Consider the following 25,459-nt stretch of genomic DNA (forward strand, 5'->3'; position numbering starts at 1 on the left):
CACCTCTCAGTGAGTTTCCACTGAGATAGATGTCTTCAGGTGCTGAGATGGAGGTGCTTGAGTGTAAGGGTACTTAGTGCTGGTGTTATTTATGATTGTTTGGTGTCCGGTGCTGGTGAGCAGTGAAAGTGGAACACTCTTCTTCCACAGGTTATGCAGGGGAGAAAAAAATAATCCCCTGTTGTGTTATAGCACGCATCCTGAGCTCTTAAAATGGAAGTTTCTGTTTTGTCTCCTAGCCCTTTTTCTTTTGTGGGCAGACATAAGAGCTGTAACACCAACTGAATGGAATGTACTAAGTCTATACAATGGCTCTTTAAAAAAAAATAATTACATATGGTACAAGAGGGAGAGGAAACCACTCCATTCCTGTAAATGGCCACTTAAGATGTGGAGAATAAATAACTGCAATAAATAATCTGGCACAGCTGAGCTTCAGCATTTAGGAGTAAATCAGAGATCTTTCCCCATTGTCCGCAGAGATGCCTCAGAAATGGAGTTGGGAGGAAAGATTCCACCCAGAGTTGTGGCAAGGTGTTGGAAAGCCCCTGGGAGCGTGGGGGAGTCTCCTGCTCTCCCGTGGGTCTCCTCACACTTCCCCTGCACCACCCTTCTCCATTCCCAGGCATGTGCAAGGGAAGAGACTCCCTTTAATTTGAGTCTCGCTCTCCTCTCGTGGAATTAAGTGCCAGAACAAGGCTGGGGAATAAAGGCTCTGCGGGCGGAACCAGCTCTCTGCCGGGCTGCCCAGCCCCTCTCCTCCCTCCTGCCCATCCCTGCATCCATCCCTGCATCCATCCCTGTATCCATCCTCCCGCATCCCGAGCGGCCGCTCCCCTGCGCTGTGCGGGCTCCGCTGCCGCTGCTATTTAAATGCGGCTGCAGCCGCTGGCTCGGGGGCTGCCGAGCGAGGGCTGTGTCGCTTTAAGGCACATGTGATGCTCTCCCGAGCAGGGAGGGATGTGTTGAAATAGGCTCCGGTACCCGGGAGCAGCGCTCGCACCGCCGCCTTTGCCTTTTCCTCGCCGCCCGTGCGGAGCCGGGGCTGCTGCTCCTCCCGGTGCCCTGCCGGCTGCCCATCACCGCCACATCACCCCAGAAGGGCTCCTCCAGCACCAGGGGGGATGCTAGGAAATGATTTAGAGGTGAAAATGAGAAGCTTTCCACCCCTCAAACCTCGGCCACTTTTCTGACGGCGGTCTGAGAGATCGGATGTCTTCTCTACTCTGGAAACAGGATTTGTAACGGAAAAGAGATTTTTTTTTTTTCCCCTACTGTTAATCCTGAGAAAGAAGATTATTGGGAAGCTATAAAAGAAATCCCTTATTGTGATACAGATGGATTTAAAAAAGTATTAGATCTTTCCGATGAACACTACTAGAGTGCTCTGCTCTTGGTTGGATTACTCAGGTAAGCAGCTTCCTCAGGATTTAAGATTCAGAAAGCAGGTCTGGAACTCATCAGATAATAAGTGGAAAATATTCTCTGCTATGTGTCTAGACTAATGATAAGACGATCTCTGGGTAAAATTGTGTGTGTGGCTGTTTGCTGACAAACGAGTGCATGAAGAAATGTTTGCAAGAAATACTGGGTTTGAGCAAAGGTAGTTTGAAATTTCAGTTTGAGAGAGGTTTTTATATTTTAAAAAACCCACAAAAACTAATAATAAAGCTTGAGTGGGTAAAGTAAGTCTCCTGTCCATGTGCTGAGAACATGATGCTGGAGGAAAGACACGGGAGCATTTAGCAGGTTGTGGAAGTTTCGCTCTTTACTGGGATTTTTAAAGTTCAGTTTAAATAACCTGAATACCTGGGATTCCCCATGCGTGAGACTCACCTTTCCCTTTGCCTTGTGGTATAAAAAAGCACGGAAGCATCAATTATGACAAGAAGGTGTTAATTCCTGGAGACACGGGAAGCCTCCCGGGAGCTCCCTGATCTGAGGAGATTGAATCTATTTTGCAAGATAAATGGGTCTGAAAAGAGAGGAGAAAAAGTGCATTGTATACTGCAAAGCAAACAGTTGGAAATGAAATTAATTATATACCAAGCAGTGCATCAAGCACTCAGTAGAGAGAAAGGAAGAGCCTCATGCTGATCAAAATACTGTTTTGGTATTCTTTATTAATTATACTTGTCAGTTTATGTGGTTCATTTCAACTAATTAGACTTTAAAAGCTTCCCAAAGATTCTGCTGCTTTAAAATCAGGGCGAAAAAAGGATTTACATGCATGTATTTCATTACCACAGCATTTCATTATTTTAATATTGTTCATCTTCCTACCGTAGAAATCCCCTGATATTGCATGCAGATTTTTTTTTCTTCTTAAGACATGATTTTTTTTTCCATGTGAGAGATTTAATCTTTCAGTCTTTCTTGCTCTGTGAAAACGATGTTCAGCTGATTGGATTATTAGATAGGGAGCAGCATCCCGCCATTGGCTGAGTGAGGAGAGTGCCTGAAGTTTGATTAATTTGGCCATCTGAAATGCAGCAGAAGGTGCTGTTGAGGGGACTGGACGATGTGGAGCGTAGCTGAGCCTTGCAAACCTCCCGATCCTCGCAGGCACCGAGAAAGAGCTGCTGAAGTTAACAAGTCAGAGGGAAATTCGGCCACTTAGTACAGCCATGAGCACAAGTGAGAAACAACACAGTTGTCTACACTGGATGGCCGAGAGCACCAGCAGACAAACAAATCACCTTTTCCCTTTGCAAAGGGAATATTTTTAAATTTTTGCCATAATCTGCTTTGTGAAAACACCAAATCTTCTATAGAGCATACCTGATATTCAATCTGGCCATACTCCAGTCCTTGTACATGCACAGGTCAAACAAAAGGAAGCTGATTTCATCTGGGGAATAGAACAGAATTCTGAGAAACAATTACTTTGTTTGCTAGGCAGAAACACGATTAATAATTAATGCTTGCAAAAGCAAAAAAAAAACCCAAACAATGTACTGTTACCTTCTGGGTCAGTAGCAGCCTTTTTAGTTTTGGGGATGGAGTATTTTGGCAATGTGTCTTGGATATCTGAGGATGTTTTATGCCTTTCTGCAATGTGTTTAAAGCAGCTTTGGTACTGTCTGGACACGATGTTGGTTTTTTTGGGTTTTTTTTCTGGCTGGTATTATGATTTTTTAAAATTTTAAAATATTTTAAAATATTTTTAACTCCCCTGTAAATTGAGCTATGGATCAGTGTGAGAATATTTTCCAGCTTCTATTTATATTGTGGGGTTTTTTAGTCCTCAGATTATTACAGTTTGATTTTTACCACTGAATTATTAAAGTTATCCAGGCTCCTGTGTTGATGTCTCCTTACTTCAGCTGTCCTTTTTGGGCATGACCTTTGTTGTACAACAATTGCATCCTGCAGGGGGGAATAATAATCCAAAGACATTTAGCTAAACGAGTGAAAAAGAAAAATACTAGAAGCACTGTTGTAATGGAAGGTGACTGTGAGGCACTGGATAATAATGTGTGTCTAATATTTTGTTTAGAGAATGGCAGTGGTCTCTGCAATGTCCTGGGTCCTGTATTTGTGGATAAGTGCCTGTGCAATGCTGCTCTGTCAGGGGTCCCTCCATCACACTTTCCAGCAGCATCACCTGCACAGACCAGGTAGGACTGAGCTCAGCTCTGGCCTTGCAGGCTCTCTGCCCGTGCTCGTGTCTGTCTTGATAAATGACTGACTAATCAAAATTCTCTTTATCATTTAAGTTTTATGAGTTGTTTGCCTTTGTATTGCACAGCATCTGTTTTTTCTTTTGGTGAGTCTAATGTGTGTTGTGCTTTGCCAATCCGGTGTGGGAATAGCCATCCCTTAATGTCATTTTCAAACATTTCCCAACATAAGAACCCCCTTGTGGGTAAGAGTTCAGTTTCTGTGTCCTTGTTTCCCACTCCCCTTCTCCCCATCTGGTGAAGTTCTGGAATTTCTGTAGAACTTGGACACCGTGACAGCACAGCTTGGTGGAACTTTGTACTTTTCTGACCCAAACTGGGTTCAGGTTTGTTCCTTAGACCATCAAACCTCCCTCAGCCACATGTGTGTGCCGGAGGTCAGGGGTTGGCCTTGGATGAAAGGAGACACACTTAGAGCTTCTCAAGTTTACCTCTGAAAATTGATGGGGCTGCAAAAGCCCAGCCTGGAGGAGAATTTGGGGCTGTGAATAGAGTGCAATGCCTGTAAAGGCAGAACCAATCCCACAGGTTAGCAGTGGAGGAGAGCACAGCTCACTCGGACTGCTGGAACTGCAGGGGCAGCGCAGTAGTGGTTTTATTATGTTTTTATTAATAGAAATGGATCACATAACTCCTTCAGCTGCTAATTGCACTTTGAAGAATGTGCTATGCTCAGAAATTGAGGTGGTGGCATTTTCTAGCACAGTATTTTCATCTGGTTAAAATTAGATGGGCCAAGAGTGTCACTTAACTAAATTTGAATCCAAAGAAAAGGTGGGAGAGGCTTTAAGAGTTGTAGAAATGAAAGATGGAAAGTGTTAACACACAGTGATGAGTCATTTTACAATGTGGCAATTAATATTTTAATGTTTTTTGATCAAATGACACCCTCCAAAGGCAGATGGTCTTGAACACAGGCCTTCAGCAACTTTAAAACTCAAAGTTTTCCCAAGTATATTTCTTGACCAGAAGTCACAGGTATTGGCATTGTCTTGCTTTGTTGTAAAAAACCATAAATGTTGTAGAGGAATAGACCAAAATCCTTGCTAGGCCAGGTCTCGGTGCCCATGTTAGAGCATCACATTAACCAAGGGTGTTACCTTTACCCCCTGGCACTGGAAATTTGGGAGTGACTGAAGTTTGAGGGGTGAGGGACTTATTTGGGACTTGCAGAGATTTATGACAATGCAATTATCAGTCATGCCGCTGGTTATTCGAGTGTGTCCCTAGTGAAGGAAAGGGGAAAAAAACCAGCCCAGCTAAACAGATCTGTAAAAGGAAAATATAATATCATTTTATGGAATCAGTTGAAACAAGTGACATTATGAGAAAAAATGAGAGCTGGGCAGATCCAACAGCTCTGCAACATTTGCCTAAGCTTGAAAAATCACCTTTTTTATGAAGCAAGAACAGCAAGACACTGAATGCATACCAAATGTTGGGGAAATGTGAAAAAATGACAAAATCTTTCACTCAGAGATGTGCTACAGATAGAGTGAAGGTTTTACAGCTGCCTCATCACCTACTCAGAAGCAGCCAAGCTTCCCCTCCTGCGAGCCTGGCTCAGGCAGCTTCTCTGCACCCTCCATGAACAAGATTGATGGTGTTCTGATCCCAGGCAGCCAATTTCAGTCTCTCAAGAAATAATCCACTACGTTGACAGATGAGTGGAATTTGACATGATGTTCACCTCAAATTCAGATTGTGCTGCACCTGGGAAGTACCAGCCTGTGAGTGTCCTTTAGGGAAACTCTTAGATATTTTGGACAATTTCTGCTGTCACAACAGAAAATCAAGACAGTGGTTTTTTGGTTTTTGTTTTTGTTGTTGTTGTTTTTTTTTTTATAAGGCCATGAATTTGCAGTCTGCCAACTGAATGTGAAAGGTTGTACATAAAAGGGATGGAAATATGTTAACTAGCAAACTGAGTGATTTTAATGTATTCAACTGCAGTCCCTGAGCACACCCTATTTTTCATATTTATATTATTAGGAATGCGTAGTTTACTTTTAGTTAGAAACGGCGTAAGTAAGATTAAAATGTTCAGCCAAATAAAAGTGAATAAAAAATGGATGCAGATGAGCCAAAGCACAATTTCAGTAATTTAATATTTGGTATATGAAATTTCAACTTATTGAATCATGACAAATAGAGCTGTAATCAATAGCATGCTCAGCATACCTTTCCTTTCAGTTTGTAATCTTCCATAGATAACGAGCTGCTCTAAAATAAGAGAATTTGAGCAGTTCATCTCCATCATGGGGCCACTTTGGTACAAGATAATTAAAAAGGCAGGTTCCACCCCATCTTGTGCTTCTCATGCTTGATGAATAGAAGAGTCTCACTGAGCGCAGGAAGGTGCAGGTAAAAGATAAAATCCTCTTGGAGTGTATTTAGCATAATAAACTTGAACTGAACACAGTGGATTAGCACAGTGAATGTATCCATCTGGACCACAGCAGTTAATCCAGTTTTGAAACCCTGGAAATCAAGGGCAATATATTAAAAGGTTAGTTTATCATCAGAGATTTCTGAGCTTGATCTTTTTCTTTTTTTTTTTTTTTTTTTTTTCCTCCCAGAACCCTTCTTAACCAAGTATCTGAATGGGCTGAAATAGATTTTTACACACTGTGCAATCACAGAAGCTCAAAGCTTCTTTCCAGTGCAGAATAATTTTTCATTTCTATAATTCAGTACTTTATTCAGTTAGATGACTTAGCAGAAGGTATGAACCTGGAAACAAATGTGATGAACTGCTCTACATGACAGTATTTGTGATTGACTGTAGCTTTATTTTCTGTGAAATGTTGGCAGGTGGGCATAGGTAGTAAGGCCATGGTACATACTGCTTGCTTGTGGTATGAATGATGCTGTACTATTTGTGCCTGTTCATTAATTCTTTCTTGTCTCATTAACACGGTGAGAAGTTTGAGTGCTGCTCTTTAGTGCCCTTAAGTACTGCTGCCTGTTCCTTTTGACTTTAGGTGAGCAGGAGGAGACCTGGGAGTAAACCTGCAGAACCCCACTGCAGTGTAATTCCCCTTGGGCAATACTCATGGCTTTCTGCAGGTTTTTTTTTTTTTTTTTTTATGACTATATTTCATTTTCACGAAAATCATGTTAGGCAAAGGATGTGTGAAAGCATTCACAGGAAATAACTTTATGTGGAAACAAATCTCCATCTTCTTTGCAAGCTTGTCATTTCTGTGTGATTTAAGAAGAAACAGTGGTAATGAAAAGAATTCCATGCTGGTTGTTTTAGTCTCTGAGATACACACGGTTGTAGGGCTGTGCAATTGGTCTGGTGGTTTAGAGTGGACGTGATTAGCAGAATTATCTAAGTGCTTGTGATAGTTCATTGATCATCTGATTGACAGGATTGACCCTCCCAGCAGTGGGAAGTAGATGCTGAGATTTGGTGACACAAGACGATGTTAGCAAAGTACAGGATTCAAGAATTAAAAAAATAAAGAAAAGCAGCCATCATCCTTTCAATTACGCAATTCCTTGCAAAATTTTGACTTTTTTCCATGACAAGGTTTTGGATGTGTCAGCTAATCATAGGTGACAACACCGGCCATGTGTTACTTGGAAGGACATAGGATTCACCTGTAAGTTTGTGCAAACGAATTAGGCTCACATCAAGTCAGCCTTGTGTGCAGAGTAAAGATGTGAGGCAGACACAAGCAGAAAAAAGTACCCACTGTAGCACTGCTGACATTTGCAAATATGTTAATTAAAAATAGGCCTGTTCGGAGGAAGAAATCATGGACTGCATCACGGCTGGAATTTTATGATGCTAAACATGAAGTACCTTTTTCTTGTGACAGTAGTTAATGATGTGCCCATTAAAAATCTTCTCTAGAAGTGATTCTCTACTACATATTACAGAGATGGAAAAATCAGTCTCAAAGCAATTCTGCACCAACTAACAAGGAACATCAACCTAAGGCTGCTCTGAGCATGTTTCTCAGTAGACAGCATTTTGCAGAAACTGTAGTCTGTGGCTGTGAGCAAAAAATGTCTTAGTTCTGATCTTGGCCTTCCCACTGATTTTTTTATAGCCTTGGGGTAAACTGCATACTTTCACATTTCAAAAGGTCTGCTATTTTCATAGGCCCCGTATATGTGGCTATCCAGTACAAAACAGGCAGGCTTTTGAATCTAATTCCTCAGGAAAGTGTAAATAAAATGTGTCTCTACTTTGTAGAACAATTGAGATTTGGAAGGTGAGCTCAGCAGGATTTTTGCTCTTGGTGTTGACAGAAGCAAGTGTGGCACTAGGTAGTTAATATATAAAGGTTTCTATGATTAGGAAGAATTGTGTTTCATTAATCACATGGTGTGAATGCAAACTGTTGCCTTCAGTATACAATGTTCAAATTGCCAGGCAGGAATGCAGCCAGCCATGGCCGTGAAAGGTGACAGCTATTGTTTCTTGCTGTGTTAATTACAATGAGCAAACTTAAGTTCAAAGATGTGACTCAGTTTTCATTTACACCAGCAAATGCACAGGAAGCACCACAGTGCCCTGGTTTGTTCACAATCGGAAAATCCTGCTCACAGAGAGCTGCTCCAGTCACTCACTGGAACGATCTCCCTTGTGATACCTTTGTTTTACACACCTGGCCTTCACAGGCTGCTCTTGAAAATGTGAAATTACCAACTGCTAAGTGAAGAAATCCAGGTTGTAAGTACCCGCGGTGCTCCTGGTCGCATACAAAATACATTTGGATGTATGTGGACACGTATTTTGTTTAGGAAGAGAACTGATGTGACAAAATCAACACTTAAGCATGAGGTAGGATTTTCTAGCAGCATGATGGCAATGAACTGCCTGCTGTGCTGGTGTGATGTGCTTGTTTACAGCAGCAGACTCGATCAGAAGTATTGCACCCTGTGATTTGGATTTCTTGATTTTTTTTTTTCCCTGAAAAATCAAACTTCCCAAACAAAATCAGCACGGCTCCAGGGTGTGCTTGCAGGTAGGGTCAGCCATGGGGGTTTTTGGGGTCTGTGAGCTGTTGTCTGAGGCACAGGGAAGTAAAGGGGAAGGGGTAGGTTGGCACTGCCAGGAATCAGGCAGTCTTCACTGGCTGGTCAGTGGCAGGAGGAGAAGGGCAGCTGGGATCCTCAGAGCTTGGTGCAGGTGGAGGAAAGCTGTCACCAGTCAGAATACAGAATGACTAAAATGACTTAAGTTGGAAGAGACCTCCAAGACCATCGAGTCCAACCCATGCCCTAACACCTCAACTAAACCATGGCACCAAGTGCCACATCCAGTCTTTGTTTAAACACGTCATTACAAACACGCTGTGGTGCGGTCACACCGCTGAATTGCTGCCCTGTTATTTCTGATCCAGGGAGATGCAGGAACCTGAGGAGGGGAGCTCGATAGACTGTGAAGAGCAGCATGGCCAAGGTGCGCACTGGGGCCCTGAGCAGCCCAGGGAGCTGGGGAAGTGTGGCTGGAAGGGGTGCACACTCCCTGTGAGTGGGTGTGCCTCTATAGGACATGGAAAAAACGACACTCACGCAGTCAGGTTGTCAGGGCAAAAAGAGAGAGGTTTGTTTTTCTGCTTGGGTTTGTATAGATTTTTGGACAATGACCATGGATTGGACAATGAGGCTGACACTTCTACTACACTGATCAAACTAGAAGTCTATAAATTGTCCCTCCTCCATAGAGGAATGTAAATATCACTTTGTTTACCTGAAAATCTGTGAGAAACTCCACTACAAAAATGCAAACATCAGAAGGCTGGAAAAGATCAGGGCGATGTGGGTGCACACTCCCTGTGGGTGCGCTCCTGGGCTCACCATCCCCACACACCTTGTGGCAAACAGGTTGGCAGGCTACTCCTAGAGGGACAGTGATGATGGCAGGGTGCTCCCAGAGGGACACAGGGATGGTCCCTCCTGCCTGGCTGCCTTGCCCTGACCCTCTGTGCTCTGCTTCAGTCCCTCTGCTCTGCCCTTCCTCCTGGCCACGCTCCGGTCCCCATCCCGTGCCACTCCAGCTCTCCCTCAGGCAAAGCAAATCCCTCCTGTCACGGCAGGAGCTGCCCTGGGGACACGAGGACCAGGAATCACCTCTTGCTGTGGCCCAGCAGCATCTCCTCCCTCTGCCAGTGCAGCCCTGGGGCCCTGGTGACTCACGCAGGGACCTTTCAGTGCACGCCACTATCTGTAGCTCTCTGCCACGGCGTTAAAAGACTGTGAGAATTCATTCGGTGCTGGTGAGGTCCCAAGGAAAATTTGGCACCTACAAATATAAACCCCCAAAGGCAGACTGCATTGCTCTGCACTGAGGTATTTCTGCTGATAACATCAGAAACATGCCTTTAATGATTAGTCTGCTTTAGTCCAAGGCTCATTTATATTTTAGAAAGTAATATTTAAGTGCATTGCTTCATAAGATTGATGTGTTTTCCCCAATAAGTCTGATATTATTTTATCCTGTACTGTCTACAATCTTTGTATTTCCTTCTGAATGTTTTTCTTTCCACTCTGTGAAACCAACCTTTGCTGTGAGCAAGATTTTTTATTTTTATTTCCTGGTGGAACTCAGCATTTTTCGCTGTTTTAGATGCCTGCACAGAACAGTTTTCTTCAGCTGAACTTATTCCTTTGCATGGGAGTGATGCTGGAGCTTTCTGTTCATCGTGCCCTGGGTAGGGACCACGAGGGCTGCAGCACAGTTGGAGTCTAAATTTATGAGACTCAGGCAGTGCTGCACAATGGGGAATCGGGGGTGTAAATTAAGCTGAATGAAGTTACAAAGCCCAATCTTTCTGTGACTCATATTTCCACGCTCTGTTTGGATTGTTTTTTGACATCTCCCTCTTGCCTTCTGTATTTCTTTTGTATAACAGTTTGCCCGTTTTCCTTCACAGTGGGTAAAGAAAACACTCCTGCCCTTCTTGAAAGGTCACTTCAGTGTCAGCAGTGTGCAGGATCACTGTTTCTATCATGATAATCAGTAACTGTGTCCTGCTATTCCATTGTAATCCTTATTTTGAGAAAACAGCTTGGCTTGGGAACTGAATTGATGGCAGGAATGGAAAATTTTGCTAGTTTTTGGAGGATGTGAAAGTGATTCCTTGAGAATCAGCACATAAACAATCTGTTGTCTAGGATGGGTACCCTCATTGTGGTGCAGTGTCTCTGAATTCCAAGTTATTCCGGGGAATAACCTGCTCTCCATGAGCAGCTCCCACCCAGCCTTGTGCTGAGAGATTCTTGGAATTGGGCAGAAATATTTCTTCCATGAAGAGTTAAGTTTTGTTTGTATACCTTGTACGTTAACTCTTGCTAAATGAATAGACAACTGAAAACCAGCTTAAGCAGTGATCCTTGAGTCTTGATTATCAGGAGAGCTGTTGGTTCAGATTAAAGGATGTTTTTAATCCATCCTCATGCATGATCCATAGATCCTCCTGGATTAATTCAGTTTGCTGTAGTTGACAAATCTGAATCAACCCTCATTTTGAACCTACCAAAACACAGTGAGCAAAATACACTGTCAATTAAACTGTGTACAAATGAAAGTTATATCTCTGGAGAACTGGATTAAAAACTCCTATGAATGTACATGTCCTTTTGTTGGAAAGTGAGGAAGCTGGGACTGTGATTTTTTTGTGCTCTAAATAATGTCAGCAGCCAAAGCCTCTACAAATCAGCCTGGGTGCAGGCAAGAGCCTCAGGATCTAAACTGCACACTCTGTTAAAACTTTATTTTTACTGTCCTCATTAATGCTCTCCAAAACTGCTGCTAAATATTTCTGGCAAGCAACGCTTCAGTTCAATTGGACTGTGTTGTTCAGGATTTATTAATTATAATCTTTTCTTGCAGAGTCTATTTATATTTGATCATGACATTAATTGGTTGCCAAAACAAACTAGAGTTAATGGTGTTTAATTAAGTGTTTGAGAGCAAGCAAGGACATTTTATTTGGAAAATTGGCTCCATTGATTTATATGTTTGTTTCTTAAAAGAACATGCAGGAATGAAGGGAACCTATTGGTTAGCACCTTTTTCCTAAGTGCTGCCCAGGAATCACAATAACACAGCGGTGACTTTGAACACGTTCAAGAGTCTAAAAGTATCTGTAGTTCATATATTTGCCTATATAAACATATTAAAAAGTAAGTGTTCACATTCTGAATCATTCTGAATTCAAATAAAACCAAGAACCAGACAGAAATGAGATCAAATAACAATGAAACTATCATTAAGGTCAGGTTCAGAACACTGCATTTTGGTAAAGAACCACATTTTAGAGAAGAGTTTAGCTTCATTTCTGGACTGGCTAGACGTGCTGAGGATAAGGAAGGTAAAATACACTGAAATATGACTAGATAAGTATTACTTGTAATTATATTCATTTAAAAAACTCCATTATTTTATTTCTATGATATAGTAATTCCAACACTTCCTATCATGTGTTTAAAAATTGGCTAATTTTACAGTTCAGAAACCTTTGAACACCAGCCTATTTCATGTTTTAAAGCCAAAATTGGAACCGAGTAGGAAATTCCGAGGACTTAATATTTGGGGGTTTTGTTTGTTTTTAAGAATCAGTTTCCGAAGTTGAAACTTTAAAAAGTGGTTCCATATCTTCGTGCCTTCTTTATTTCTGCCTTGATATTCCTCTTTGGGGGGAAAAAATTATCTGTGTAGGCATCAGCAGCTTTCAGAAGTTGCCCTTTTTCATACAAGGATACATTTTCCATTAAACTGCAGTGATCTGGGGGAAAATCTTGCTTTAATCGTAAGCTCTCATGGCTAAGCTAACACAATTTGCTGTGACTTTCATTAACACATTAAATTCCCCTTTTTGGTTACTTGCATGGAGGGCTTTCAGATTTGGGTGGTCAGCCAGCCAGAAGTCACTGCTGTGTTCAACAGAACAACCCCAAGGGATGAGTAGATGCTCACAGAGTGGGTTTTTTTGAGTTTGTAATTGTTTTCAGTGTGCTGGGGCAGGATCTGACAGAGAATGACTGTGTCTAAGTCAGCTCCCACATCTGTAGTATAATTATTTCTTCAGCAATATCTTTTTGTGAAGCTTTAAAATGCAGCAATTTTATTTTTTTTTTCCCTCCAGGTAATTAGAAACTGTTTTTCCTCAGCTGAAATCTCAGTGCTTTCTCCATTAAGTCAGCTGCCTGGGTGGTGTTTATCCTAACTTTGTTTTGAGTTTCTCCAACAAATAGATGACTCCTATAGTTCTAATTTAGTTTCTCTTGGTATTTCTATTATCTCTTTCTAGTTGGCAGGCAAGGAAATCAGATGTGCATCAAATGAAACCATTTGTCATGGATTAGTGCATGCAAATGCCTTGATAACAGCAGTAGACAAAAGCTGTGAGTGTCTGACTTAGGAAGAGAAAATTAAGAAGGTCAAAGCAGCCCTGATAGCTGTCCCTAAATGAGATTATTCAATGCCTAAGAGCAGGGCAACTCTTCTGTGCCCTCCCTTGACATTTGTCCTCTGCTGAAATCTTAATATATTAGGGAAGTTCACAGTGGAGCCTGTGAATTTTCTGTGGCAGCTCCTGGCTTTCCCAGGAATGTGGACACACCAGGACCTTCCCTCTATCCATGAAAACCTATCTGTTCCCCCAGTAGAGGTGGAGGATGGGGCTCACAGGTGGGCAAAAACAGAGAAAAGACATTAACGATCTTCTAACCTCGTGTATCCCAATTTGCTACAGCACACTGGGAGTCACAGAGCTGACAGTGAATTCTGCTGAGGTTGATTGTATCCTCCTCAGTGACTTCTTTGGAAATATTTTGCATTTCCTTCTTTCCCCGAGGGCTGAATTGGGTAATTGTTTAATGCTGATCCCTGCTGTTGATAAAGCACTGAACTGAATGAGTTGAGTGGTTATTAGATATTTATCTCATGCTTGTCTTGGTTACTCCAGTTCCATTATGAGCCTGGTTGGTCTCTTCTGAGTCCCAAGAGGTAAATGTGAGCTCTGGAGTTCCCCACTCAAAGGATGGAGGGAGGAGGAGCTGAAACACAGCTGTAGGAAGGGGAATTTTGAGATGCCCTGACTGGGAGCAGGCTGTGAGCAATGAAAATCCAGGACACATTCTCTTTCTAACCCTCCAAAACCACCCCTGGGAGGCCACCAGACACAGAGACTGTCATTTAGTGCAAGGTCCACAATGCAGGCAGATTACCAGCTGTTTTCTGTGGGGTTTTTATCCTGTTTCAGTCTTTATTTTCTCTCTCCCTTCTTCTAAATCAGTTTCCTTTATTTCTCTAAATCTTCCCTTTTGTAAGCTCCTATGGCTGTCACTTTTGGCAAAGGCTTTCTGAGATTCCTCCTCTTAGTTAATTCACCTTGATGTGGTGTTTAAACAACAGAATTCCCTTTGATTTCATCCCAATTCGAACACCAGCAATATCTTAATAAACTCAAGAGTTTCAAACAGTTCTATTTAAAAAGTGTCAAAATGAATTTTATTTGATAAATTAAAAACCCTCTAAATGCCAGAAAGAATTTTCTACTTCCTGATATTGGTAGGATAGATTAAGTGTTATTAATAGATTAAGTGTTATTAATAGATAGATTAAGAAAAACTGGGAAAAATAGCAATCATAACCTCCTCTACCCATAGGAAAAACTATTTCTGTTGATCAGAATCTTCCAGTGGGAAAGATTTCGTGGTGGTTTCTGGTGTCTGCACACCCCACACGTGTTTTGATTGGTACCTCCTACGGGCAGCGTGGTATTGAGCAGTTCTTTGTACCAGTCAGTCCTCTGAGGCTCAGCCCATGCAAGTCCCCCCATAACCCTGTTCTTAGGTGACATGAATTATTTCTCACGTTTCTTTCTTGTTTTTCAGCCTATCAAAGGAAAAGGTGTAATCTGTATTGTCTAGAGATGGAAACAAGCTACAAAGTAGTATCAGGTTTATACCAAAGTCCTTCTCTTGAGGATTGTGTGTCTCTAGTGTGCTGCTCCCTAGATCTGAGGGGCTGTGCTCTTTAACAGGTGAGAAGACATTATCCCTTGGTCCTGACAGAATCTGTGAATCAAAATCTGGAGGGGAAATTCAGGCAGAGTTTAGAATGCAAACCTGCTTAAAAATGTAACTAGAGTAAAATAATTTTCTCTGTATAATGCATTATATAAATTAGGATCTTAAGTTTCAGATGTCTTACTCTGATCTGTGTCCTGTCTGCTTTCCAAGTGCTTTAATGTCCAGATTTCACATAGAAGGCAAAGATATGAACAAAACTCAAATATGCCTTTGTCAGGAGGGATTATTCCGTATTTTGATATCCCATATGGGTCTCAGAGCCTCATTTGCTATAAAGGCAGCCTGGTTTTACAGGGACTCTAGCAAACACTGCCTGTTTGGTTCTTTTCTCTTTTTGAGCAGTCCAGGGAAAGTCTGTGCAGCATCCAGCAGTGCCATCAGAGCAAACAGCTCTCCCCCAGGAGCACATTTCTGGGAGCTGGGGTGGAAACAAGGGAGGTTTTGTTATTCTGCGGCTCACAGCCTGCCCTGGAGGCTGCCAGACACTGTCCTGCAGCTGTACCCAGAGCAGGATCCCCTCCCTCGTGCTCTGTCCTTGGCATTGGCTGGGTGATGGATCAGGAGCCTCTCAGCTCCCTCTTTCCATGGAATCAAGGCTTTGCTCTAAACCAACTTCACGCTGGCTTAAACTTCCACGGTGGTTATGCTGTAATCGCTCAGGCTGCCCCAGCTGGGAGGTGTAAAGAGCCCTCATGTTGCTGGTGCTCAACTGACAAACAAGTTGTGCCTTGTCAGGGAGCGTTTCCCTGTCCAGGGAGTGTTTCCCTTTCCAGGGAATGTTCCCCTGTCCAGGGAATGTCCAGGCTGAGCTATGGATGGATGGGCAGTGCCAGCTTTGCTTCAAGTCTGGAGCTTTGCACTTTCTACTTAACTGCTTCCTTAAAAAGGTGAGAAGATTGGGCTTGCTTTAGGACAGGAAGGCTTCTTCTTTAAACACGTTTCTCACTTGAAACCTACATTTCCCACCTGAGTTTAGGGCCGTGCTTCCAGCCTTTCCCAGGCAGTGTAAAATGGATTCTGTATAGCTGAGTGTATTTTTTTGGAATGTGTCTGACTTGCAAATATTACCTGCCCACTGTTACTCTGTTCTTGCAGGCCAGCTACAGCAATGTGGAAATTTGTGACAAGATAAATGTCATCTTATAAAGGGGGGGAAAAAAAATCACGCTGTTTCTTTTGTGATAATTGGAAAAAGAACCCAAAACCTTAATCTCTTGACTGATTCCAAAACCAGGTTACTCTGGGGAAAGCCCTAGATCTGCCCCAAAAGAGGACTGTGCTCTGGGAATCCTGGGTGGAAGAGAACCTGTGAGTGTTGTCTTGCTTGGGCCAGCCAAAGGTGTGGCACACACACTTGGTGGGGACAGGATGCTGTCAATGTCTGGTGTCCTTCTCCACTGATTGACATTTTTGGGCTGTGGCTGTTGAGGTCGACTGCAGGAGTTTTTCTTCTCTTTTGTTGGATCCTAGAAAACTTCCAAGCTGGAGAAAGAAAGGTCTTCTCCAGGACTTCTCTCTGGTTTTGGCCAAACAAAAGCTCAGAGGTTCTATAGAAATTTATCAGCATTTTTGTTTCATGTCGGGACTTTTTGCTGTTTGTGCTGTCATGGAATGAATTGTGTGTCCCACTTCAGATTGGAGTCACCTGTTTGGGTTGGGGAGTCCTGGCAAGGAATCCTTTTCCAGAGGATCCTTCTCCTTTCATGCAATGAAAAGGTGACTGAGCGCCAGCTGCTGCCTGGCTTGCAGAAAGAATCTGAAGTCTCTCATTAAGCCTTGAGTATCAGCCTAAGACTTGGTTTCCTCTCTACTGATGAATTAATATAAAAAATGCTCATTGAATCTCTTGTGGTGATAAGCTTTCAAATGCTTGAGTAATTGTAGCAAATTTTCTGTTGTGACAATTGTTTATTTTTTAGTTCGAGGGAATACAGGGTAACAGTCTACATTCTGTAAAGCAGTGTTGCTTTTGTTGTGTGACTAAAGTAGTGTAAATAATTGAATTTTTTTTATATGACAGCCAAAGCAAGATATCAAGTGTTGGTTTGGCGCAGTATTTACATTTTGAAATTAGTTTAGAACCACTCAATTGTTTTTCTGACTAAGTGGAAAAGAAAAAATAGGCAACAAAACCTGAAACAATTTGACTAATTTCTAGACACTGAAAGAAGAGTGAGGAAGTGGCCAGATAAAGAAAAAAAACAAAAACAAAACCAAAACAAAACAAAACCAAAAACCCAAAAAAAAAAACCCCAAAAAACCAACGAAACAAACTAAACTAAAAAAAAAAAAAAATAAAACAAACAAAACCAAGCAAACAAACAACAAAAAACCTAGGGATGGTAATATTTCTTTCCTTAAATAGATTTAATCCAGAGTATCTCTAATCAGAAGTTGTGTTCTGCTTCAGGGGCTAGCTCTTCATCTTTCTCCCTAAAGTAGAGCTGTGGTGTTACGATATGGCTGGAAGGGAGAGTGCCTCCCAATAGCTCTTCGATTTCACATCTTGGAAAAATAAATAAGAGAGCAGAGATGAGACATCAGGATTTTTCTGTCTCGCTTTTTATGGGACAGCAAAGAGCCCCAGTCCATAGCCCTCAGTCCCCATGGGTGAGGCAGTGTTCTGTGGAAGGTTGGAAGGGCTTTGAGACAGCCCCTAACCCTGCCGGAAAGGGAGGAGATGGACAAGACAGGTCTGAAATCTCTGCCACTGAAGCTGAGTTCATGGCTCTGCTCTGAGCTGGTGGGGGCAGCTGCAGGCCATTCAGAACTCAGTATAGGTGAAGAGGAGGTTTTAACTAACAGAGGATGTGTATTACAGGAGCAGCTCGTTCCGAAGTTTGCCCTCTGGACAGGGAACATTGGGAGGTTTTTATTTCTTTTGGAGGAAAGTTGAATCCCTGCCCCCTAACTCTCAGAGCAGAGTGAAAGACAAAGACTTTCTGCTACTCTGCTGTGTTTGAACTCAAGGCTTGACCTGTAGCTTCTCTCTGAGTTTTGGGGGACGCCAAGGCTGCCCCAGCCCTGCCCATGGCCTCTGCCCATCTGTTCAGGAAGAAGTAGGAGCCCAGAGGGAGGGAAGGCAAAGATTTGACAAACCCCTTTTTGTCTGCAATGCTGTTACGTTATGCTGACTTCAGCTATCTCAAGACCTCTGCTAATTTAATGAGCACATCTCCCTCATCGGTGTGACAGTAATCCATGTCAGACACCAATGCTCCTCCTCTGGCACACATCTGCAGCAGCAACTCCACTGTCCTTGAGGAAACTCAGACTGAAATGTTACTTTGAGAGATGCTTTTAGGGTTGTTGTTTTTTTTTTTTTAACAAAATCTTAGTATTAGAAATATGTTTCTTTATCTCAGTAAGAACATAAATTTTGTCATTTTCATATAAAATGTGTGCTGCCTTGCACAGCACCACTGTTCTCTTCTGGAGAAAGTGGCATCGCCTCTCAGCAATGGAGCTCTGTGTGATCTAACAGCAGTCAGTGAACCCAGCAGCTGTGAAAACTGCACCTAATTGTGCCTTTTCCATTGCAGGGAGGGTGAAGGGGATTGTGGTGGTTTTCCTACATGGACATATTTGTTTTAAAGTAGTAGGACTGGCAGTAAGTGAGTTGGGGGTTATGTGCCAGGAGACGTTTAGTGAAATAAAGAGTTGAGGAAAAAACCCCAAAATCTCACACACTTCTGGTAGGAACACATCACTTTCAGCAGGATCCAAATTTGAGTAAATTTGAGAGAGAGGCTGAGATCTGATGTGTTGTGTTTGGCCAGGTTTGGTGGCAGTAGAGGGACTACAGGAGTGGCTTCTGTGAGAAGCTGTCAGAAGCTGCCCCCATGTCTGACAGAGCCAACGCCAGAGGCTCCAGGATGGCTCTGCTGGCCAGGGTCAGACCCCTCAAAGAAAGAGGCATCAACAAAAATATGGTGGTTTGGGAAGGAGGGAGGGAATTTGGGACAGAAACTCAGCCTGGAAAGAGGGAAGGCGTAGGAGGGAAAGTGGTTTTGAGACTTTTTTTTTTTAATTATTATTTCTCATCATTCTGCTCTGGTTTGGTAATAGATAAAAGTGATTTCCCCAAGTGAAGTCTCTCTGGCCTCTGACAGTCACTGGGGAGTGGCCTGTCCCTGCCCTGCCTTTCATTTTGTCTGTCCAGCTGAGAAGAGCAGGGATGGAAGAGCTTTGGTGGCCACCTGGCATCCAGCCACACCACACCAAGGGTTTGGGTTTTTTTTAATTTTTAGCAGCCCAGAGCACAAGCCTCCTTCCAAAGCCTCGTGATGCCTGTTGAAGCCCCAGCCCAGTTTTGTGATATCTTTTCATGCTGTTCCCCATCTCAGTGGATGATCTCTTGCTGTCAAATCTTAGAGCCCCAACTTTCTGCCAGCAGAAATAGAATAGGGTGTAAAACACTTAGGATTTTGATGGCCCTTCATGTGGAATAGAAAATGTAGATTCATTTCAGAGCTGACAGAGAGGTGATTATTTATGTTTCTTAGAAGACAACGAAGAACGTCCAAGAATCTTTTTTTACCATTATGGATGACTTTCCTTGTATTTTCACATAGTTCTTTTTCGAATCATGACAAAGTGAGATTAAACAACAAACAGCCCCTGAGATCTGTCATTTGCTTTCCAATGATTTGCATAGGATGGTGCCCATAAATTATGGAGGCAGTTACTGAATAGTGTGAATGCACAAGTACTTTGTGATACACTTTTGCGAAGCATCCTGTGTATTATATCTGCACAAGATAATGATGCAATTCTATAAAAAAAGCTGCTAAACATTTTCAGGACACTAAACCTTGAGGCAAGGGTGCTAATTTCTTTCTTTTTTAACATAAATATGAGAAGTTTTATGCTGGATTATATAACACTCTGCCTACCTCTCTTCTTATTTGTTTAAACATCAAAATTACAAAAATCCTCAGTGTTTTAGACACCCTCCTTTGTCTGTAAATCCTCCTTCTGTAAATGGGAAGCTTGGGAAAGATGCTCTGAGAAAAGGAGGCTTAATTCTGTTCTGCTGCAGAGACTCCTTATTTATGGGTGCTTTTATGTTACGAATTTCCATTCATTAATTCTGGAGGAGAGTAGAGGAAGGGGACAATGTATCATCTCCCAAAGTGAGAGGGTGTGGACATGCACATGGCCAGGCTTGTCTAACTTTTTGCTCTCTGTGGCGCAGGGATATTCACTGCAGGCTTCTGTGCATTACATCATCTTGTTGTGCAGAGACCCATTTTTAGTGTGCAGAGCTGGAATCTTCACATGATTGTCCTCTGCTCTTTCCTAATTTCTTGTCTTCTCAGTACAGCCCTTAGTGGGATGCTCACTGCGGCAAGGTCTTAGGCCCCTCATGGGTAACTCGGTACTAAAAGTTTCCCTTTGGCCACCAGGTCTTGCCCTCAGTTATTCAAACACTCACAAGGGTTTGGGGTCTGGCTGCATTTCTGCTGGTCCTGATGAAGACTGAAGTGTTTTCAGTCTGTTGCTGAGAGCATCTTTCCTCCCTGTCCAAGTGCCAGTCTGGGGCAAGATGTTTCCCCTGGGACCACAGCTTGTCAGGGCCCAGAGCAGCAGGAACAGCACTGTGAGGGACAGCAGAAAATCCCTGCGCTGCACTGGCCACGGGAAATGGATGCTGCTGCCTTTTGCAGATTCCTCCCCCTACTCCCTGAGAGCATTTCTGCTGCCCCAGCAGCACTGAAGGTTTCTGCCTAGTGAAGGTTTCTCTCAGCAGCTGCAGGGACGAGGCGTGTCAGAGCTGCCCTGGCCCGGCACTGCAGGAGCTCAGCACTGATTTTTCTGTTCCTCTTCCCTGTGCCCCCAGGGCAGTCTGGCTTTGTCTGTCCTCGGGGCACAGCTCTGACAGCTGGCAGAGGTGCTGGAGAGCTGTGGCCCCAGTGGGGCACACACTGTCCAGGTCTCCTGCCTCCTCAAGGCAAAGCCCCAGCTGAGCTGGGGGTTAAAAAGGCACAGGGCTTCTGCCATTCTTTAGATAAAATCACTCACTCAAATTCCCTGATTTTTTTCTGTTTTGTTGTTTTGTTATCTGTCAGCCTTCCCCCCCCCCCCCCCCCCCAATAAAGAAGATAACTTCTAATATTTTTATTTTACATTCTGCTTTCTGGTGGCCACAGCTGGGCAGCCCTCAGTGCTCACAAGGATAGGTTTTCTAAATGAAGTACTTAAAATCATAAAGGATAAATGTATGAAAGCTGAAACCAGTATCAATTACCCTGCCTTTGTTCTTCTCTAAAAATATTTTTTTCTTATTACATTTTGAATTATGATTCCTGTAACAAATTCTAAAGCATAACTATTGACTCAAGTACAGAGAATGCTCAAAGTGTCGTTAAGTCTGCCATGGCTCTTTCTGCCAAAAATTCATATTTGGGCAAGTGCAACTCATGCTGTAAACAAAGCCATGGCAAACTGGGGGAAGGCAATGCTGGTGTGTCCATCCCACAGCTTTGCATCCGTAGCTTTACTGTAATCCAGCTCCCTTCTTGCTTTGCATTCCCCACATTCACATGGATTTCTTCCACGGGGTTTTCAGGCACTGAGCCCTTCTGTGTGTGTGGCAAGATGCAGCAGCTGCAAATCCATGAAATCAATCTACTTGGTGATCTTCCAGTACATAGCACCTGAGTTTATGGTTTGTTCAGCTTTGTGATGGATCATGATTTGGATTTAGAGCTGTGTGGCAGTCTGGTGGGCAGAGGGGTAAATCTACATCCCTTGGGAGCCTCCAGCCTGGCAGCACCTCACCTGTGTGTGATGCTCAGAGCCGGGCAGGGAGAGGATGCTCCTGTGACTCCATGCTCCTGGTAGCTGTGGCTGGGGATTTAGGGAAGGAGCAGGCTTTCTTTACTTGCCAGATATTTTGCTTCCATCACACTTCTGGCAGTGATAGGTTTATTAATTATCATTTTTATCATGTAATAGTCTATAGCCCTAAAATATCAAATTGTGAGCACATCTGTAGATTAGGTTTAACTTTTAGTGCTTTTCTGTATCTAGATATATATTATTTCTCTATTGGCAATATTAAATCATTCTAGTTGAAGTGGTAAATATCTGTATTTTATTCATTTTTCTCCTTCCACCAGAATCATGCCAACATCACAGCATCTTGCCCAGCTGTCAGTATATGAAGATGTTTTCTCCTTATAAATCTCTTACATAGTTACACCATATGAAAGATTGAATGATATAAAGATTTCATCTGTATGCTTTCCCATAACTTAATTTATATTTCTTAATTTTTCAAGGAGGGAAACTGCCCCACCTGTGAGGAGAAAAAGAGAGGTAAACTATGAAACATTGTTCTTAATGGCAGCAGAGAAAGTGTTCTGTGATTTGGGATGTTAGAGCAAGTCTGCTGGGAAATGGATTAGTAGGCCAGGAGAGGGTATTGTGATCAAAGTGCATAGTAAATTAATTTACCTCACACTCCAGCAATTTATCACATAGATATCACCTCTACACGTGTAAAGATATATGAGTATGGATGTGATATTGCTCTAGTGCTTATATCTTATTCCTGAACGTAAATAATTTAACACTCCTGTTTTAACCTTATTGAAATATTAAAACCCTGCCATTCCTTAGATTTGGCTTTGTTACAACTGTTACATTACATTTTTGTGTCGTTATGACACCCGTTGGTAACTGCAGCCCAGACAGGTCTTTGGCTGAACAGAAAGCAAAGCTGGTAAATGCAAAGAAATTTCGTGATGAACAAGGATAAGCTTTGTAAAGTAGGAGGAATAACAGATTCACTGACATCAGGAGCCTTTTTAAAAAGGCTCATTTGCTCCCCCTTGCAACTTTTGGCTTCTAGTCATTTCCCATCTCTAGAGCAGTTCTGAGGGCTTTTTCAAGTTGCACTAGTTATGCTGCACAATTAGACTTGGCTGGTAAACAGTTCATTAAAAATATCTACTTCAAAGCAAGATGAAAGGCAGCTCTCAGAGGTTTTGTTGGAGAATGGAATGAAATAAAGATCCACCTATGGTTGAAGGGCCTCGAGGTTGGGGAGTGGAGGTGGTGCAGTGAAGTTGGGCAAGGAGAATTCGCAGTTATGTCCTGGCCTGAATTAAGGGGGGGAAGAGTTTTGCTTCGCTACTTTTGAGCCAGAGCAGTGCCCTGACACTGAGCTCTGCTGTCCCTGTGCCTTTGACCTAAACCTACCTTGTTCCTCAGCAGCTCTTTCCCATCAAAATCCCAAGGGGCTCCTCCTCAGGAGGTTTCATCTGTACAGAATGTGTGCTAACAGCTTACAAAAAAATTCCCCCAGAAAATTCCCAATTATCTCAGTGCCTGTGCTCAGTTCAGTGAGGGAGAGCTGGTCCCTGCTGCTCTTGGAGCTGGCACAGGGCTGCAGAGAGAGGATCTTCCCCTCTCCTGCCATTCCACAACCTCTTTCCGATGATTCCTTGGCTCCTGTCTGCAGAGCGACCAGTTTCTTAGAATCCCTTCATAGCCTGTGTTCCTCTAATTAATTACATATCTCCAGGTCTTTTAAAAATCTGTTAATTGATCTATGTAGCTGTCTGTTTCCCTTAAAGTCTGAAACCATTTTGTGCGCATCTTATCTAAGTGTACAATCAGCTAAATTAATACTAATTACAGTTTCCGAGGCTCTCTTGAATTCATTTTCTGAAGGGAGAAAAATTTTCTTGATGTTTATTTACAAGTAGAGGTCATGAACATCCCTGTATTAATCTTTTTTGATTACTAACACCTGATAACTCAGATTGCTTCTTCCTAAAGTATTTTTGGTTCAATTAATTTGCCTTTACTGCTGGATCTAACACACATTCTGCTGTAGTAAATCACCTGCTAATGAAAGTACATCTTCTTAAATCAGTTCAGACTTGCCTTGTTAGACTTCCGTTTGAGGAAAAAAAATGTACTTAAAAATACTTACAGAAAATGCAAATAAAAAATAGTTACCCAGGTAATTAATTTTAGTTGAAATTTTTCAAGTGAACTACTGTGACCAACTGTTAATTTTTTTGAGTGGGCTTGACCAACATCTGCATTTTTCTTTGTAACTTTTTAGCATAGAATTATTAGTGTTTCTAGTAGGTTTTTCTGTTTATTTGAGTCTCAGAACCTGTACTATCAGTATGAAAATATGAACCAAGGAAACCATGAAGTGTTTTGCAGAAGCTCGCGGAACGATGAGCTGGTGCAAATATTGTAACTCAGGCTCCAAAACTGCCAACTAAAAGGGGATGGAAGAAGCTGATTGTCTTGTATAGGAGAAAATCTTTCCAAAGCAAGCAGTTGGCTCTCAGTTGAGCTCTCATCCTCCTTTTACTCCATCAGCACAATGTAGGCACCAAGTAACACCATGTTGATTCAGTGGCATTTTACCAGCATTGCCCAAAAACCTCCAGGAAGTAGATAACTGTTCCAGGTTATACAGAAAAGCTGCTTTAGATCCTCTACCAAATGAAATTCACTGATGGCTCGTGTGAGGGATTTCAGATGAGCCAGGTGACCCGAGAGAAGGGAGTGAATGCTTAATCAGGACACTTCATCTTAACCAGGGCAAAAGGAATCTCTACCACTGAGGTAGAAAATTTGTCATGGCAGCTTTTGTCCAGGCCCTCAAGAGGGAGTGTGGTGTGTGACTGGGTCTGCAGGTGGCAGGGAAGGGTTTGGGTGGTCAAAAGGGAGGAAGGATGCAGTGATCTTAAATAAAGAGGCCAAAGCTACAGAACCACTTTGCCACGTGTCAGACTCTTCACAAATTAGCATATGGTGGACTTCAAAAAAAACGGATTAGGGACTTAGACAACTAATAGACTGTAGATATATTTGGATTTTTTTTAGGTTATAATCTTCATTTATCTGTGTAATCTAGCTATTCAAATCTTAACTAAATGTCTCTCGCGCAAATCCTAGTTATGCCTGCACTAAAACCTGCACCTGTCTCCCCGATGTCCATGATATCTGTTTTTTTAATCTGATACAATACAGTTAGAACAAAGCTCTTCTCTTGTCACAGCTGTAGCAAGACTCATCATTGTGTCAAATCTCAGTTTTCAGTGTTGTCCACTGTAGATAATTTCACCCTGCTTGTAACTTGAGTATCATCTTCACCTTGTGTCATCCTGGCTGTGTCTGAATCATGCTGCATGAGCCATCTAAGATGCAGCTGTTGAAGTCTATATGTGCAGCCAGAAGTCTTATTAAGGTTCTTGTTTCATGCTCTGATTATTTCCACCTTCTTTTGTTCTTCTTAAGTTTTGTTGCACTGTGTTGGAGTCTGTCCTTATAGCCTGTACCTTGACTTCCCTCTTACCTGGTATCCCCTTTGCTATTGTATCAGTTGTAGACTCCCTGTTTTGATTTTTTTAATAGTATTTTTTGTCTGTTCCCAGCAGATTTATTTCCTATTTGATGTGTTGTAGTGGCTTTCGTGTGTGCCTTGCACTGGGCAAGTTTTCATGCTGCCCATTCCCACAGAACTTTCTGTACCCTTTCCAAGCACCAAGCCCCTTTGGCATCAGCTGCTGTTGGGATGGGGAATTAGGTGTAACAATTTCTCTGATATTCTGTAATAACTTACCTATTACTGCAGAAAGAAAGAGTATCTAAAGAAAGTCTATCTTCAAAAGCCTGTACTTAGGATAACTGATAAATTATTCTTAAACTCAGGTGACTTTATGTGATCTCCAAAGACA

At 42.4% G+C, this 25,459-nt stretch overlaps 1 protein-coding gene across 2 annotated transcripts in view; it reads left to right on the forward strand.

The window, feature by feature from the left end:
* Positions 1–917: 917 nt before the first annotated feature.
* TAFA1 (TAFA chemokine like family member 1) overlaps positions 918–25,459 on the forward strand; it is a 213,419-nt gene continuing 188,877 nt past the window's right edge. For both annotated transcript variants that reach the window (XM_066195475.1, XM_066195476.1), the window contains exons 1-2: positions 918–1,410; positions 3,500–3,620. In XM_066195475.1, coding sequence (XP_066051572.1) covers positions 3,503–3,620 — 118 coding nt within the window. In that variant the 5' untranslated portion in view covers positions 918–1,410; positions 3,500–3,502. The remainder of the gene's footprint in view (positions 1,411–3,499; positions 3,621–25,459) is intronic.

Source organism: Chamaea fasciata, unplaced genomic scaffold, assembly GCF_029207755.1.
Source record: "Chamaea fasciata isolate MVZ Bird 193981 ecotype frontalis unplaced genomic scaffold, bChaFas1.0.hap1 SCAF_13, whole genome shotgun sequence".
Lineage (NCBI taxonomy): Eukaryota > Metazoa > Chordata > Aves > Passeriformes > Sylviidae > Chamaea > Chamaea fasciata.